We start from the raw sequence: 18,982 nt of genomic DNA on the forward strand, positions 1-18,982 counted from the left end.
CTGTAGGACCTCAAAGTTGCCGAGGAAAACGCAGCAGCTACACTGAGAACAGCAAAGCATAGTGAGAGCCGCACAGATCATCTGAACCGCTGGCCAGGACACCACAGCCTGAGATGCTTGGCGGGGTGGGGGGTACAGGGACCTGAGGCTCAAACTCTGGAGGTCAGTCCCTGGGAGAGAACAGGGGATGGCATGATGGGCTAAGGAACAGAGTGCAACAGGCTAAGGAGGGGAACACCATGGCAGAGGGAACCCAGGAGAAGGTCCAGACCCACAGGCGAGGCAAGGCGCCATTGTTGGGGAGGGGAGAGGAGGAAACTCCCTGCCCTGGAGCATGTGCATGCCCTCAGGCTTAGAGGGTGGGGCAGCACTGTGGAGGCTATGGGGCTGCAAGAAGCCTCTTGCTCCTTTAAGGGAGATGAGGCACTTCTTGTACAGGCTACCAGTGGCCAGGCACCTGTTGTGTGGGCTAAGGGCATAAGGGAGCTAAGTGCAACGTGGTGCCTCTTGTATGATCTACAGGTGGCAGTGGCAGACTGTGGCGGTCATCTCAGAGGCCAGAGGGAGGCACGGCTTGCCACCACTGGGGGCCTGAGAGTGGGCTCCACCAGCGACCCCAGTCACCTCAGGGGTTTCCAAAAAAGAAAAAAAAAGAGGGCATTGCAACCAAGCACCATACACTGTTGCTCTCACTCCCCTGGGAACACACCCATCCTGCAGCTACCACTGCCAAATGCTCTGGGTGACCCCCAGACACCTCATCACTGTCCATTCCCAAGACCCTACAACTAGGAGCAACTGGTGCAGCACCTCCTGCGTGGGCTAAGTGGGACAGGGTGCTTCTTGTGTGGTCTGCAGGAGTTAGGGGAAAGTTATCCCTAATACAAGAGTGGGTGTGGCCCACTGCCATTGGAGATATCTGAATAAAAATCACTTACAGCCCCATTCACCTAAAGGGTACCACAGAGGAGGGCACTGTGACCAAACACCACCTGTTGGTGCTCTCGCACCCCCGGGAACACACCTGCCCTGCTGTCGCCACTGCCAAATGTTCCAGGCAGTACCCACACACCTGATCTCTGTCACTTCCCAGCATCCTGAAACTAGCAGCAACCTATACAGCACCTCCTATGTGGGCTAAGTGAGGTGGATTTCTTCATGCAAGTTCTACAGGTGATGGAGGCAAACCACCACAGTTATCACTGACTCCAGAGGTGGTCATGGCCTGTTACCACTAGGGGTCCCTGAGCAGTCACTGCCTTCGGTTCCAAACACCTCAAAGGAGGGCATTGCAATCGAACACTAGCTGTTGTTGCTCTCACTCCCCTGGGAACTCACACACCCTGCTGCTGCTTCTGCCAAATGCTCTGGTAACTTTGTAGATCTGCCTGGAGCTCATTACCATCTCCCAGGGCCCTGCAACTAGGAGTAGCCTGTGCCACCTTCCTGCGGATCCATGCTGCTGTTGAGATCCCAGTGACCAGGGACTGACTGCTGGCCCTACCCATTGCCTCCTTCTCCCTGAAAACACACTGAGCATCCTGGAAACAAAGGCCTGCTCACACCAAAGAAAGAGACAGCAAAGATTCAAACTCCCACACCAAAAATAAATAGTAACCCCCCAAAAAATACACAGGAGTATTCTTGCATAGAAGCAGCCTTACAAGACTATGGTTTGGCTTCCTCAAACAACACAGAAAAAAGAAAAACGCAAGCAAGATGAAGAAGCACAGAAACCATTCCCAGTTAAAGGAACAGGAGAATTCACCTAAAGCAGACAAGAATGAAACAGACCTTTGCAGTCACACAGACATTGAGTTCAAAAGGGAGGTATTGAAAACACTGAAGGAATTAAGAGAGGATATGAACAGTAATGCAGATTCCTTTAGAAAGGAACTAGAAAATATAAGGAGGAGCCAAGAAAAACTAGAAAATTCATTTGCCGAGATACAAACCTAGCTTAATGCAATAAAGAACAGAATGAATAATGCAGAGGAATGAATTAGTGATGTGGAAGACAGAATAATGGAAACCACCTAATCAGGACAGCAGACAGAAAGCCAAATGAAAAAACATGACAGCAATATGAGAGACCTACGGGATAATATAAAGCAGGCCAAACTATGCAAAATAGGAATTCCATAAGGAAAAGAGGAAGAAAGGCAGATTGAAAACATATTTGAAGAAATTATGGCTCACAATTTTCCAAATCTAAAGCATACTGATATCAAGGTACGGGAAGCACAGAGGGCCCCAAACACACTGAACCCAAACAGGCCCACACCAAGATAATAGTATAATAAAAATGGCAAAAGTTAGATAAAGAGAGGATTCTAAAGGCAGCAAGCGAAAAGCAAAGCATTAATTATAAGGGAACCCCCATAAGGCTATCAGCTGCTTTCTCTACAGCAACACTACAGGCCAGCAAGGAGTGGCAAGATATATTTAAAGTGAAGAAAGGAAAAAAATTTGCAACCTAGAATCTTCTATCCAGCAAGAATATCATTTAAATTAGAAGGGGAAATGAAGAATTCCTCCAACAAACAAAAGCTAAAAGAGTAGAGCAATATGAAACAATTCTAAAAGAAATACTGAAAGGGCTTCTCTAAATTAAAAAGAGAGAGAAAAAAAAAAACAGTAAAAGAAGAATTAGGATGGAGGAAACCACAATTGGAAAGCAGTCACTTAAATAAGCCAGCATACAGATCTAAACATGAAGATGTTAAAAAAAAAAATCTAAATCATACAATGTGGGGAAGGAAAGTAAGAAAATACAGATTCTTTCTTTTATTTTAATGATGCATCTGAGCCTATATGACTATCAGGAAAAAGCAAGCAGATATAGTAAGGGCTTAACCTGCTTAAAAAACAGGGCAACCACAAATCAAAACCAAACATTACATTCACAAAAAGGGAAAAGAAAAGTACTCAAGCATAAAATAAATGGAAACCTTCCAACACAAAAAAGAAAATAAGAAAAGAGAAACAGAATCAACCGGAAAACGGTTTAAAATGGCAATAAATACGTGTCTATCAATAATCACCTTAAATGTCAATGAACGAAATGCTCCAATCAAAAGACGCAGAGTGGCAGATTGGATAAAAAAGCAAAAGCTTTCAATCTGCTGCCTACAAGAAACTCACCTTAGAGCAAAGGATGCATATAGATTGAACATGAGAGGATGGGAAAAGATCTTTCATGCCAATGGACAAGATACAAAAGCAGGAGTTGCAATACTCAGAAAAAATAGTCTTTAAAACGAAGGCCACAAAGAAAGACAAAGGACACTGTTTAATGGTTAAAGGATCCATTCAAGAAGAGGATATTACTATCATCAACATATATGTGCCCCTAATATAGGAGCACCCAGATACGTCCAACAAATATTAACTGACATAAAAGGAAAAATGGATGGGAATACAATCATACTAAGAGACTTTAACTCCCCACTCAGAACAACAGACAAATCTTCTAGACAGAAAATCAATAAGGCGACAGAGATCCTAAAGGGAACAATGGAAAAGTTAGATTGAATTGACATCTTCAGGACATTACATCCAAAAAAATCAGAAAATGCAGTCTTCTAAAGTGCACATGGAACATTCTCAAGAATTGATCACAAAGCTAACCTCAACAAATTTAAGAATATAGAAATTATTTCAAGTATCTTCTCTGACCACAATGGTATGAAACTGGAAATCAAACACAGGAAAAGAAATGAGAAAAAACCTACTACATGGAGACTAAACAACATGCTACTGAAAAACCAATGGGTCAATGAGGAAGTCAAGAAGCAAATTAAAAAATACCTTGAGACAAATGATAATCAAGACAGATCCACTGAAAATCTGTGGGATGCCACAAAAGCAGTGCTCAGAGCGAAATTCATAGCAGTACAGGCCTTCCTCAAAAAAGAAGAAAAATATCAAATCGACAACTTAACCCACTACCTAAATGAATTAGAAAAAGAAGAACAAACAAAACCAAAAATTACCAGAAGGAAGGAAATCATAAAGATCAAAGAGGAAATCAATAAAATAGAGATTCAAAAAACAATAGACAAAATTAATAAAACCAAGAGCTGGTTCTTTGAAAAGGTAAACAAAATGGACAAACCTCTGGCTAGACTCACCAAGAGGAGGAGAGAGAAAAAACCCAAATAAACAAAATCAGAAATGAAAAAGGAGAAGTCACAACAGATACTACAGAAATACAGAAAACCAAAAGAGAACACTGTGAGCAATTGTATGCTAACAAATTTGACAACCTAGAATAAATGGTCAACTTTCTAGAGATTTACAGCATGCCAAAAATGATTCAAGAAGAAACACGTCAAATGAACAGACCATTCACTAGAAATCAAATTGAATATGTCATAAAAACACTCCTTACAAATAAAAGTCCAGGACCAGATGGATTCACAGGAGAATTCTAAAAAACATACAAACAGGAACTGGTGCCCAACCTCCTTAAAGTTTCTCAAAAGATTGAAGCAGAAAGAACACTGCCAAAGACATTCTATGATGCCACCATCACCCTAATTCCAAAACCAGACAAATATACCACCAAAAAAAGAAAACTATAGGCCAATATCTTTGATGAATATAGGCACAAACACTCTCAACAAAATTTTAGCCATCTGAATCCAAAAACATATCAAAAAAGATCATACACCACGACCAGGTGGGGTTCATACCAGGTACTCAAGGATGGTTCAACATACAAATCAATCAACATCATACAGCACACTCAAAAAAGAAAAGTCAAAAACCCCATGATCATCTCAATAGATTCCAAAAAAGCATTTGACAAGGTCCAACATCCATTCATGTTCAAAACTCTCACCAAAGTGGGTATAGAGGGAACATACCTTAACATAATCAAAGCCATTGATGACAAACCCACAGCAAATATAATACTCAATAGAGAAAAGCTGAAAGAATTTCAACTAAAATCAGGAACAGGAAAAGGACGTGCACTCTCACCACTATTATTCAAGATAGTTTTGGAAGTCCTAGGCACAGCAACCACACAAACAGAAATAAAAGGCATCCACATAGGAATAAAAGAGGTAACACTATCACTGTATGCAGATGACATGATACTATATATAGAAAACCCTAAGGACTCAACCCAAAAACTACTTGAACTGTTCCACAAATTCAGCAAAGTAGCAAGATATACGATTAACATCCAGAAACCAATCGTGTTTTTGTATACTAACAATGAAATATTAGAAAAGGAATACAAAAATACAATATCTTTCAAAATTGTACCCCAAAAAATCAAATACCTGGGAATACATCTGGCCAAGGAGGTAAAGGACTTATATGCTGAGAACTATAAAACTTTAATCAAGGAAATTAAAGAAGATGTAAAGAAATAGAAAGATATACCATGTTCTGGGATTGGAAAAATTAATATTGTAAAAATGGCCATACCACACGAAGCAATCTACAGATTCAATGCAATGCCTATCAATTTACCCATGAAATTTTCCACAGAACGAGAACAAACTATCCAAAAATTTGTATGGAACAACAAAAGCCCCAGAATTGCCAAAGCAATTCTGAGAAACAAAAACCAAGCAGGAGGCATAACTCTCCCAGATTTCAGGGAACATTCCAAAGCCACAGTTATCAAGACAGTGTGGTACTGGTATCAAAATAGACAGACAGACCAATGGAACAGAATAGAGAACGCCGAAATAAACCCAGACACCTATGGTCAATTAATCTTTGACAAAGGAGGCAAGAGCATAGAATGGGAAAATGACTTTTCAGCAAGAATTGCTGAGAAGCCTGGACAGCTGCATGCAAAGCAATGAAACTAGAATACACCCTCACACCATGCACAAAAATAAACTCAAAATGGCTGAAAGACTTAAATCTAAGACAAGATACCATCAAATTCTTGGAAGAGAACATTGGCAAACCATTCTCTGACATCAACCTTATGAGTATTTTCTCAAGTCACTTTCCCAAAGCAACAGAAATAAGAGCAAAAATAAACCAATGGGACCTCATCAAATTGAGAAGCTTTTGCACAGCAAAGGAATCCATAAAGAAAAAAAAAAAGAGACATTACAGAATGGGAGAAAATAGTTTCAAAGGATGCCACTGATAAGGGCTTAATCTCTAGGATATATGTGCAACTTATACAACTCAACAGCAAAAAATGCAAACCACCCAATTGAAAAATGGGCAAAAGACCTGAATAGATAAGAGAAATGCAAATCAAAACTACCATGAGATACCACCTCACACCAGTCAGAATGGCCATCATTAACAAGTCCAGAAATAACAAATGCTGGATGGCATGTGGAGAAAAGGGAACCCTCCTGCACTGTTAGTGGGAATGTAAGCTGGTACATCCACTATGGAAATCAGTATGGAGATACCTTAGAAATCTATACTTTAGAAATCGTAAGTACCATATGACCCAGCAATCCCACTATTGGGCATATATTTTGAAAAAAACTTTCCTTAAAAAAAGACACATGCACCCACATGTTCATTGCAGCTCTATTCACAATAGCCAAGACATCGACAGATGATTGGATTAGGAAGATGTGATACACACACACACACACAGACACACACACACACACACACACAATGGAATACTACTCAGCCATAAAAAAGAATGAAATAATGCCACAGTGCAGTAACATGTTTGGAACTACAGACTCTCATCCTGAGTGAAGTAAGTCAAAAAGAGAAAGACAAACACCATATGATGTCACTTATATCTGCAATCTAAGACACAAGTGAATCTTTCCACAGAAACGAAAATCATGGACCACGAGAACAGACTTGTGTTGCCAAGGGGGAGAGGGAGTGCGTGGGGTGATTGGGGAGCTTTGGGTTAATAGATACAAACTATTGCCTTTGGACTGGATTAGCAACGTGATCCTGCTGTGTAGCACTGGGAACTATGTCTAGGCACTTACGATGAAGCATGATAATGTGTGAAAATAGAATGTGTACATGTATGTGTAACTGGGTCTCCATGCTGTAGAGTAGGAAAAAAAATGTATTAGGGAAATAACTACTAAAAAATAATAATAAAAAATAAAACAATAAGAACTTATCTATCCCTGTCTGAGATGTTTCTTTTCAGTCACCCTAATCCTTTTCTTGGAATTTATTCAGAAGAAAAATAAATGAGTTAATTACTCCAATATACTTTTTTCTCTGTCATATGGACTTCTATATTTTCCAGGAAGAAATAAAATATTTGATTAAATGAACCAAAAAATTGCATAGCTTTAACACTGATTGAAAAGAATGGACCAATTCCAAGAAATCTGAAATTATACACATATATTTTAAAACTAATTTTTGATATATAAATAATTAAACATAACAGGAAAAGGGTTTGATATTTTCAAAATTCATTTTCAAGTTCTATATTTAAAGGCTTTACTACCAAAATACAAAATTATTATGATCTATGAATTTTAAAATGTATGCTTTGTGTAAATATGACTTGGCATGTGAAATATAAGAAAGGCTTGTCTGATAATTTCAAATATGTATTCATGTGCTGCATTTTATTGTGCTTAAAATCATTTAATATAAGTTGTTTGGTATACACATTTCAATCGACACATTAACGGTCATTAATAGCACCATACTTGGTGTGCTTTGCACAGAAGTTTATATCCATCTTTTATGATGACAATGCATGCTTCTTTAAAATACAATTTTACAAGTGATTTTCGTAGTTTTTCCCCATTAAAGACACTATAAAGACATTTAATGTCACAAAGCTTTATATAGGCTAAAATTCCATTTATTGCATTTTAACAATGGAACTTTTACAGAAAAATTATAAATACGATTGTAGTCCAAAGTTTCCTGGAATTGCTTCTACACTTAACTGATTCATAGCCTTGGCAAAATTCCTGAATAGGTTCAGTAAATAGCAAGTCTCACCCACACAATGCCTACGTAAATGACGTAATACTGACAAGCAAGTATGTTCACATCCTAGGAGAAAAGAAAAATAAGCCACCTCCTCAATATTTCTTTGGTTGATGAATTGCACAAAGATCACTATTCTGTATTTTAGTATTACAAATAAAAAGACTTCTGTGATACCCTTGTCAAACCAAAGTTCCTGTACAAAGCTGAGGGTTCCCTGAATTTTTTAAGGACTGCATTGACAACTTGTTAACATGTTGCTATATTTATTGTGCAGATGTTACTAAGGACATTTCATTATGTTGTACTGCATTCCCTTTATGAAGCCCCAAGAGAAAAATTTATCTGGTCTGTTTGATCTGTTTCTTAAAGAAGATACAGTCAATAATCATACAATTAAATGTATCAGCTTCTTGGAGTTCTTATTATGGCACTGTGGGTTATGACTCCAACTGCAGTGGCTCAGGTCACCATAGAGGAATGAGTTTGATCCCTGGCCCAGCACAGTGGGTTTAATTATCTGGAGTTGCTGCAGCTGTTGCATAGGTTGCATAGGTGCCTCAGATTCAGTCCCTGGCCTGGGAACTTCCATATGCTGCATGTGCAGCCATAAAAAATAAAAAATTTCAGCTTCTTCATAATGGCTGCCAAAAAAATTTGTCTTCACTTGTGTCTCATTTCTAAGCCCTTATACCAAGCATTTGTGAACAGTAGAGTTTATTCCTGGCTTCATCTCATCTTTCCTGCTCTAATTTTCCTGCTTATATCATCTTCCCAACTTATTATTTTTTTATTTTTTTTATCTTTTTAGGGCTGCACACATGGCATATGGAAGTTCCAAGGCTAGGGGTTGAATTGCAGCTGTAGGCTGCAGCCTACACCACAGCCACAGCCAACGTCAGATCCAAGCCACATCCGTGACCTATGCCACAGCTTGTAGCAATGCCAGATTCTTAACCCACTGAGCGAGGCCAGGGACTGAGCCCATACCCTCATGGATACTAGCTGGGTTCTTAATCTGCTGAGCTAGAACAGGAACATCCCCCAACTTATTTCTAATTTAATCTTATTTGGTACTCATCTATGACAGCCTTAAATCCTTTCTGGAGAAAAGAGGATATAAATACACATATGAATACATACACACACACATACACACACACACACACACACACACACGCAGTAACAGAACAAATACTTTTAATGGCTTGCAATGTTTTCCTAGTAAGATTTTATTTAAGTAGATATTTAAGCATTTATATACAAGGGATATAAAAAGAACTTCACCTCTGTTCTAAAATTAACATCATAAAAATATAATGTAAAATATTTAAAAGAATATTGTACTTTTAATAACTTCAAAAAATAAAGGTGTTCAGAATGCACATACCTACTCTTCAGGTCAGTTCTATAAATACAACCCCCCATGCATACACAAAATCTATTAAAAAGCTCCCTCTAGTTTTACTCTTCCCAGTATAACTATTAAAGTCCTACCTCCTTGTCTTTATACACCAATTCACTGCCAAACCATAATCCACCTTAGTTTGTCTTTCCATGTCCTAAAATGTTTCTCTATATTTTACATGTTATATCCTATACCACATATATATCATATTACTTTGAGACAATTAATGTCTACTATATTCGCCAATGTTATATTCATGTTATGCACACCCTAGGTGTTCAATAAATGTCTTTCTTTTAAAATATTTCAGTGCATAATAATATCAACTGCTTTACTTTCCCCCTTGAAAGTAAATCTCATTCACTCTGAAAAGAATAGTTTCTCATTATCTTCTTCCTCTAAACTGCTGTTGCTGCTTCCTAAAGGCCATTAATGTGTGTATATATTTTTCATGTCTTAGATGTTAGATGTACAAAAGTCAGGAATAGGATCTACATACTTCTTTTCCAAGAATCATATGACATTAAGCACTTAATAAAACAATTCTAATAATGAGTGTCAGAGTTTATCATCCTCAATTTGGCTTTTTCCCTTGAAATTTAACCTCTTTGAAGGCAGGAATTTTATACAATCCATATACTACCCAGTACTTACCATTACTGTACTTCATACACATACTTGCTTTAACAGATAATAGATTAATTCATTCATTCCTATATGAATTGACATACACATTCTAACTTCTATGATAGAGATAAGGAACAGAGATGAAATCACTGATAAAGAAAGCTGAGATTATATCAGCATGTGAACAGAGAAACAAGACCTTTTTTACAAAACTCAAACTATCTTGATTTAGGCAGCTAATAAATAGCATGTTATATTTTGTCCTAGAGAAATCAGTGATCCCAGAGGATTAGAAAACTTTATTATAGAGAAATATAAAGAAATGGGACTAACCATCAACAGATGAATGGATTAAGAAGAGGTGGTACATATATACAATGGTATATTACTCAGCCATAAAAAAGAATGAAATAATTCCATGTGTAGCAATATGGATGCAACTAGAAATTATCATACTAAGTGAAGTAAGTCAGAAAGAAAAGACAAATACCATGATATCACTTATATGTAAAATCTAAAATATGGCACAAATGAACCTATCTACAATACAGAAACAGACTCACAGACATAGAGAACAGACTTGTGGTTGCCAAAGGGGGAAGGGGAGGGAATGGGATGGACTGGGAGTTTGTGGTTAGTAGATGTAAACTATTACATTTAGAATGGATAAACAATGAGGTTCTGCTGTATAGAACAGGGAACTATATCCAGTCTCTTGTGATACTATGATGAAGGATAATATAAAAAATGGAATGTGTGAATGTTTTTATACACACACACACACACACATAAACTGTGTCACTTTGCTCTAGAGCACAAATTGGCACATTATAAATCAACTATACTTTAATTTTAATAAAGTGAAGAAAAAAGAAATGGAACTAAAATGGAACAGAAATTAAAAAGGAGAAAGATTAGAGCTGCCCTTGTATATATCTTTTGATAAGTTTAGAAATGGCACATTTATCAGATTTCTGCCTATGTGTACACGTCCCCACTAAATGTTTAGAAGAAAAGCAAATGGAGAAAATAGCATCCATTACCTTTCCAAAGGATCCCTGACCAAGAACCTTGAGCAATTCAAATTGTGCAGGATCTGCTTTTTCATATCCTTCCTTAACATGATGAGTAATAGGGATTTCTTTAACAACTCCTTCATCCTGTAAAAAGAAATACAAGCAATACTCAAATATAGTTGCAACATCTTATAAGCAGCTCCATTTAGAACCAGAAATCACATCAGGAGTAATTTAATACCTAACTCTTTCAATCCAGCACAGAGTTTTAAGGGCTACTAATATCCCCATTTCCTGTGTTTTCTAACATATATAGAGAGATATACCACCACAACCCTATTATGTAATTTCATGTAAAGAGAAGCATATATAATCTATGCTTCAGCTTTTGTTCCAACTAGGTAGAGAGAAAAGAAAAATATCAACAACTAAAAAGAGTCTTAAGACCCTCGTTGGAGTGTAACTTATTAGGTGGATGTGGAGAAAGTCAAGAGATAGATTAAACCTTGTAAATTGTGGGACATGACAAAACATGTGAACCTCGAGAGTTCTTTTAAATAGTATTTCACTATATCACTTTAAGTAGTCAACGATATTTAAATATTTAAATATACAACTAGCCATGTCATTTAAAAAGAAACTGGCAGGAGTTCCCGTCGTGGCGTAGTGGTTAACGAATCCGACTAGGAACCATGAGGTTGCGGGTTCGGTCCCTGCCCTTGCTCAGTGGGTTAATGATCCGGCGTTGCCGTGAGCTGTGGTGTAGGTTGCAGACGCGGCTCGGATCCCGCGTTGCTGTGGCTCTGGCGTAGGCCGGTGGCTACAGCTCCGATTCAACCCCTAGCCTGGGAACCTCCATATGCCGCGGGAGCGGCCCAAGAAATAGCAACAACAACAACAACAAAAAGACAAAAAGACGAAAAAAAAGAGAAAGGCAAAGACAAATAAAATCTGCAAAACCCAAACATATGTTTGAGGTCATGACGCTACTTTTATTGAAACTTTATATATAAATTATATGCTGGGAGTTTCTGTTGTGGCTCAGTGGCTTAAGGACCTGACATTCTCTGTGAGGGTGGGTTCAATCCCTAGCTTTGCAGTGGGTTAAAGATTCAGTGTTGCAACAAGCTGTGGCATAGGTCACAGATGCTGCTTGGATCTGGTTGTTGTGGCTGTGGTGTAGGCCTGCAGCTGCAGCTCCAATTTGACCCCTAGCCATGGAACTTAAATATGCTACCGATGCCATTGTTAAAAAATAAAAATTATTATATGCCAGATTTCCTACGACCTGAGTCAGGCAGAAAGGAAGCCACCCAAGGGGTGTTTCTGCTCCTTGATATAGGAGCCTATATCAAGAATACACTCAAGTGAACTGTAATTCTAGTTCCTAGGACAGTAGCTAGGATGGGGAGAAAAACCTCAGATGTATCACATATCGCAAAATGACAAGAGTTGGGACATACTATCCAACCTTCTGACTGTATGGAGAAAAAACCGAGACAGAGTTTAAGTTCGCATAGCTAGTTAATCACAATATCTAGAAGTCTTGGTAGCTTTCTATTATATCATATTAATTCTGGTCTGGATTGCAAGAATGTTCTCAATAAATTCACCCATTAATTAAATGATTAAAATCAATGGTGACTGTGGCCAAAGTGGGAAAACAGCATGGTCCCACATAAGCTAGGCTTCACGGCAGCTACAATAACTTCCATGTTACATAGGCAGTCAGACATTCACTCCTTCAAGAGGGGTATCCAGAAGAGGGATTTTAGCTTTAAGGAACCACTCATCAGTCAGAAATGAAGAATCAGTCCTGAAACTGTCTGTGGATGTTTCTTACATGTCAAAATATTATTTCACCAGACTCAATTTTAAGTATCTATGAGAGTGAGTTTACCCTTTTCAAGGGGTCTTTTTTTTCAGTCAAGAACCTTTTCTAATGCAAATACATATGCTTTGTGGCTGATATTTTGGGATTATATTAAAGTATGGCATATCTTTATGCACCTTTGCAACATAGTATATGTATATCAGAAGCGACATCAAATTGTATACTCATTAATATTATGGTTAACTGATTTTACGCTACAGATTTTGAATGAAGTAATGGTCACAGAATATTACAAAAACTTACTTATTGGAAGCTTTGGTAATCAAAAAAAAAAGAGATGGTGGTGAAAGTCATACACTCTAGCTCTGCCATGCATAAGGTAAGCAGCCTTGGCCAAATTACAAACCATTCTACCTCGGTGTTCTCACATGACAAAACTATCATGTTACATGGTTCTTTAATGTTCCCTCCAAGTCTGTTATATTATATTGAACACAACACAGTGTTTTTATGTTTAAGAAGGCACTTCAGTTTCTGTCATGTTTAAGATTATCATTATAAACATGGATCACAATGACACCAGTTTTTGAAAAAATTTAGAGCTAGGAAACAACTATACTCTATTCTACTCAATTTCAACAAACCTAAGCAAGTCTTCAAATGGAAATGTCTTCCCAATGCCTCTTCTCCTAATTACATATGCCCATCCTTTAAATATGCAATATGTCTTTTGATTTTCAGCAGTATGGACCTATAAAATTTTGAACATGAAAATGCTACTATATTAGAAAAGATAATGTTTCCCAGCAGCCATTCACCATGGACATGTCACACTATGTCTTAACAACTTATTACTTCATTTTTCTCTCCCTCTAGACATGAGTTTCATGTATTCAGGTACTATCACATTCGTCTCTGCATTCCTAATGCTTAGCAAACTACTTGTGCCATCTTACAGAAGCAGACAGCCAAAAAAAAAAAAAAAACCAATTTCATAAAAAAAGAACAAAACATTTATTTTGAAAAAGAAAGATATATTTAAAAGTAAAATTAATCAATAAAAAACCCTCAAAATTAGAGAGAAGACAAGATGGCAGAAGAGTAGGGGGATGTGCTGGCCCTCTCCCACAAACACAACAATAAAAACACATCTACATGTTAAATCACTTGCAGAGAACAGCAACTAAACGCTGGCATAAGAACTTAAACCTCCAATAACAGCAAGAATCTCGTGACATAACCGGATAAAACAAGAGAAAAGAGGAGAGTGAGAGAAGGGGAATCAGGACTGGACTGGCACTCCTGAAAGGGAACTGTGAAGGAGAAAGGGAACCCACACCCTGGAAAGTCACCTAATTGATGTAAAGAACAACTGAGTCAGAGGCATATCCAGGCGCCAAGAAGAGTGCAGCAGTAGGTCTGAGATCTGAAAAGCAGAGTGAGAACTGAACAGATCATCTGAACTACTGGCACAGTCACCAAAAACTGAGATGCTTGGGTGGGGGCTGGGTACCGATACCCTGGCTCCAGAAATTGGTCCCCGGGAGCGGGTTGGGGTTGATAGTGCAGAGACAGCCTGAGGGACTAGGAAGCAGTGTGTCGTGGGTGGAGGGAGCAATACGGTAAGGGCTGGGGAGTGGAAAGCCACAACAGAGGGAACCAGGGGGAAGAGCTGGACCTGCAGGAGAGACAAGGTGCCAGTGTTGGGGAGGGGAGAGAAGGGGTGGGCTGCCATAGAATACTCCCTGCACCCAGCAAGCACACTTGCCCACCAGCTAGCAGAGAGCAGTGCTGCCTAGTGCATCCCCCCCTCCCCTGCCCCAAGCACATCTGACCTGAGGCCGCCTGCCATCCCAGGGATGGCAGTGCCTCACCACTCACAGGAAGCCAACCACCTCAGGGGCTTTCCCCACCCTGGCCTGCCCTGCCTCTGGAAATCACACAAACAGGACAGCAGACAGAAAACCAAATCAAAAAACAGGAAAGCAATATAAGAGACCTATGGAATAATATAAAGTGGGTCAATCTACGCATAATAGGAATTCCAGAAGGAGTAGAAAAAGAAAAAGGGATGGAAAATATATTTGAAGAAATTATCGCTGGAAACTTCCCAAATCTAAAGGATACTGAGTTCAAGATACAGGAAGCACAGAGGGCCCCAAACAAGTTGAATCCAAATAGACCCACACCAAGACACATTATCATAAAAATGGCAAAAGTTAACAATAAAGAGAGGATCCTAAAGGCAGCAAGAGAAAGGCAAAATGTTCCCTTAAGGGAACCCCCATAAGGCTATCAGCTGATTTCTCTACAAAAACTCTACAGGCCAGGAGGGAATGGCAAGAGATATTTAAAGCGCTGAAAGAAAAAATATGCAACCTAGAATGCAAGAGTATCATTTAAAACAGAAGGGGAAATAAAAATTTTTTCCAACAAACAAAAGCTAAAAGAATACAGCAATACAAAACTCATTCTAAAAGAAATGATGAAAGGGCTTCTCTAAATCAAAAAAAAAAAAAAAAAAAAAAGAGAGAGAGAGAGAGGAAGATCTAGGATGGAGGAAACCACAATAAGGCAGCAGTCACTCAAATAAGCCAGCATACAGATCTAATCATGAGCACGTTTAAAACAAAATAAAATTAAAAAGAAAAAAAGAGACATCAAAATCATGAAATGTGGGGAAGGAAAGTAAGGAAATAAATAGATTCTTATTTTAATTTTCTTTTTTTTTTAATTTTAGTATGGTAATGAAGTGTATGAACCTACAGGAGTATCAGGCTAAAATACAGAGTTATAGGAAGGGTTTAACATACTTAAAAAACAGGGCAAGCACAAATCAAAATCAAACATTACCTTCGCAAAAAAATGAAAAGAAAAACACTCAAGCAGAAAATAACTAGAGACCATCCAACCAAGAAAAAGAAAGAATGGAGAATCATAGAATCAATGGGAAAACAAGGTTTAAAATGGCAATAAATAAACATCTATCAATCATCACCTTACATGTCAATGCACTGAATGCTCCAATCAAAAGACACAGAGTGGCTGAGTGCATAAAAATGCAAAAAACTTAAATATGCTGCCTACAAGAAACTCACCTTAGAGCAAAGGACACATGTAGATTGAAAGTGAGAGGGTGGGAAAAGATATTTCCTGCCAATGGACAGGACAGGAAAGGAAGAGTTGCCATACTCATATCAGAAGAAGCAGAATTTAAAACAAAAGGTATAAAGAAAGACAAAGAAGGACACTATTTAATGATTAAGGGATCCATTCACGAAGACAATATCACTATCGTCAAAATATATGCCCCAAATACAGAAGCACCCAGATACATACAACAAAAACTAACAGACATAAAAGGAGAAATTGATGGAAATACAATCATAGTAGGAAACTCTAACACCCCACTCACATCAATGGACAGACCACCTAGACAGAAAACCAATAAAGCAACAGAGATCCTAAAGGAAACAATAGAAAAATTAGACTTAATTGACATCTTCAGGACACTACGTCACAAAATATCAGAATACATATTCTTCTCAAGTGTGCATGGAACATTCTCAAGAATGGATTACATATTGGGGCACAAAGCTAACCTCAACAAATTTAGGAGCATAGAAATTATTTCAAGTATCTTCTCTATCCACAATGCCATGAAACTAGAAATCAACCACAGGAAAAGAAATGAGAAAAAACCTACTACATGGAGACTAAACAACATGCTACTAAAAAAATCAATGGGTCAATGAGGAAATCAAGGAGGAAATTAAAAAATACTTCAAGACAAATTAAAATGAAGGCACAACCTCTCAAAATCTATGGGATGCCGCAAAAGCAGTGCACACAGGGAAATTCATAGCGATAGAGGCCTTCCTTAAAAAAGAAGGAACATCTCAAATTGACAACTTAATCCTTCACATAAACAAATTAGAAAAAGAACACAAAAAACCTAAAGTCAGCAGAAGGAAGGAAATCATAAAGATCAATGAGGAAATCAAAAAAATATAGATTCAAAACAAAAGAGAGAAAATTAATAAAACCAAGAGCTGGTTCTTTGAAAAGATGAACAAAATTGACAAACCGCTGGCTAGACTCACTAGGAAGAGGAGAGAATGAAACCAAATAAACAAAATCAGAAGTGAAAAAGGAGAAATCACAACGGATACTGCAGAAATACAAAAAATATATATATAATACTATGAACAATTATATGCCAAAAAATTTGACAAGCTGGAAGAAATGGACAACTTTCTAGAGTCTTATAGCCTGCGAAAACTGAATCAAGAAGAAATAGACCAACTGACCACACTGATCACTAGAAATGAAATTGAGTATGTCTTAAAACACTCCCTAAAAATAAAAGCCCAGGACCAGATGGCTTCACAGAAGAAATCTAACAAACATACAAAGAGGATCTGGTGCCCATCCTCCTTAAACTTTTTCAAAAGGTTGAGGAAGAAGGAACACTCCGAAAGACATTTTATGACACCACCATCACCCCACTTGCAAAACCACATGAAGATATCACCAAGAAAGAAAACTATAGGCCAATATATTTGATGAATATAGACGCAAAAATTCTCAAAAAACTTTTAGCCATCTGAATCCAACAACATATCAAAAAAGATCATACACCATGACCAGGTGGGGTTCATCCAAGGTTCAAAAGGATGGCTCAACATACATAAATCCATCGACATTATACACCACATTCAAAAAAGAAAAGTCAAAAACTCCATGATCATCTCAATAGATTTCAAAAAAAAGCATTTGACAAGGTCCAACATCCATTTGTGATAAAAAAAAATCTCGCCAAAGTGGTATAGAGGGAACATAATCAAAGCCATTTATGACTAACCCACAGCAAAAATAATACTCAATGGGGAAAAGCTGAAAAACTTTCCACTAAAATCAGGAATGAGAAAAGGATGTGCACTCTTACCACTGTTATTCAAGATAGTTTTACAAGTCCTAGCAATTAGACAAACAAACAAAAAAAAAAGGCATCCACATAGTAATAGAAGAGGTAACACTGTCACTGTATGCAGATGACATGATACTATATATAGAAAACCCTAAGGACTCAACCCAAAAACTACTTGAACTGTTCCACAAATTCAGCAAAGTAGCAAGATATACGATTAACATCCAGAAACCAATCATGTTTCTGTATACTAACAATGAAATATTAGAAAAGTAATACAAAATACAATTACTTTTAATATTGCACCTCAAAAAACCAAATACCTGAGAATACATCTGGCCAAGGAGGTAAAGGACATACATGCTGAGAACTATAAAACTTTAATCAAGGAAATTAAAGAAGATGTAAAGAAATGGAAAGATATACCATGTTCATGGATTGGAAAAATTAATATTGTAAAAATGGCCATACTACACAAAGCAATCTACAGCTTCAATTCAATCCCTATCAAATTACCCATGACATTTTTAACAGCACTACAACAAACAGTCCAAACATTTACATGGAACAACAAAAGACCCAGAATTGCCAAAGCAATTCTGAGAAACAAAAACCAAGCAGGAGGCATAACTCTCCCAGATTTCAGGGAACATTCCAAAGCCACAGTCATCAAGACAGTGTGGTACTGGTATCAAAACAGACAGACAGACCAATGGAACAGAATAGAGAACGCCGAAATAAACCCTGATGCCTATGGCCAATTAATCTTTGAAAAATGAGGCAAGAGCATAAAATGGGAAAAAGAAAGTCTATTCAGCAGGAATTGCTGGGAAAACTGGACAGCTGCATGCAAAGCAATGAAACTAGAATACACCCTCACACCATGCACAAAAATAAACTCAAAATGGCTGAAAGACTTAAATATAAGACAAGACACCATCAAATTCTTGGAAGAGAACATTGGCAAACCATTCTCTGACATCAACCTCATGAATATTTTCTCAGGTCATTCTCCCAAGGTAACAAAAATTTGAGCAAAAATAAACCAATGGGACCTAATCAAACTGACAAGCTTTGGCACAGCAAAGGAAACCAAAAAGAAAAGAAAAGGACATTACAGAATGGGAGAAAATAGTTTCAAAGGATGCTAATGACAAGGGCTTAATTTCTAGGATATACATGCAACTTATACAACTCAACAGCAAAAAGCCAACCACCCAACTGAAAAATGGGCAAAA

General features: G+C 37.8%; 1 protein-coding gene across 6 annotated transcripts in view; it reads right to left on the bottom strand.

Annotated features, from left to right (window-relative positions):
* RPS6KA6 (ribosomal protein S6 kinase A6) overlaps positions 1 to 18,982 on the bottom strand; it is a 180,431-nt gene that overhangs the window by 110,647 nt on the left and 50,802 nt on the right. For all 6 annotated transcript variants that reach the window (XM_013990945.2, XM_013990944.2, XM_013990943.2 and 3 more), the window contains one exon: positions 11,008 to 11,124. In XM_013990945.2, coding sequence (XP_013846399.1) covers positions 11,008 to 11,124 — 117 coding nt within the window. The remainder of the gene's footprint in view (positions 1 to 11,007; positions 11,125 to 18,982) is intronic.

Source organism: Sus scrofa, chromosome X, assembly GCF_000003025.6.
Source record: "Sus scrofa isolate TJ Tabasco breed Duroc chromosome X, Sscrofa11.1, whole genome shotgun sequence".
Taxonomy (NCBI): domain Eukaryota; kingdom Metazoa; phylum Chordata; class Mammalia; order Artiodactyla; family Suidae; genus Sus; species Sus scrofa.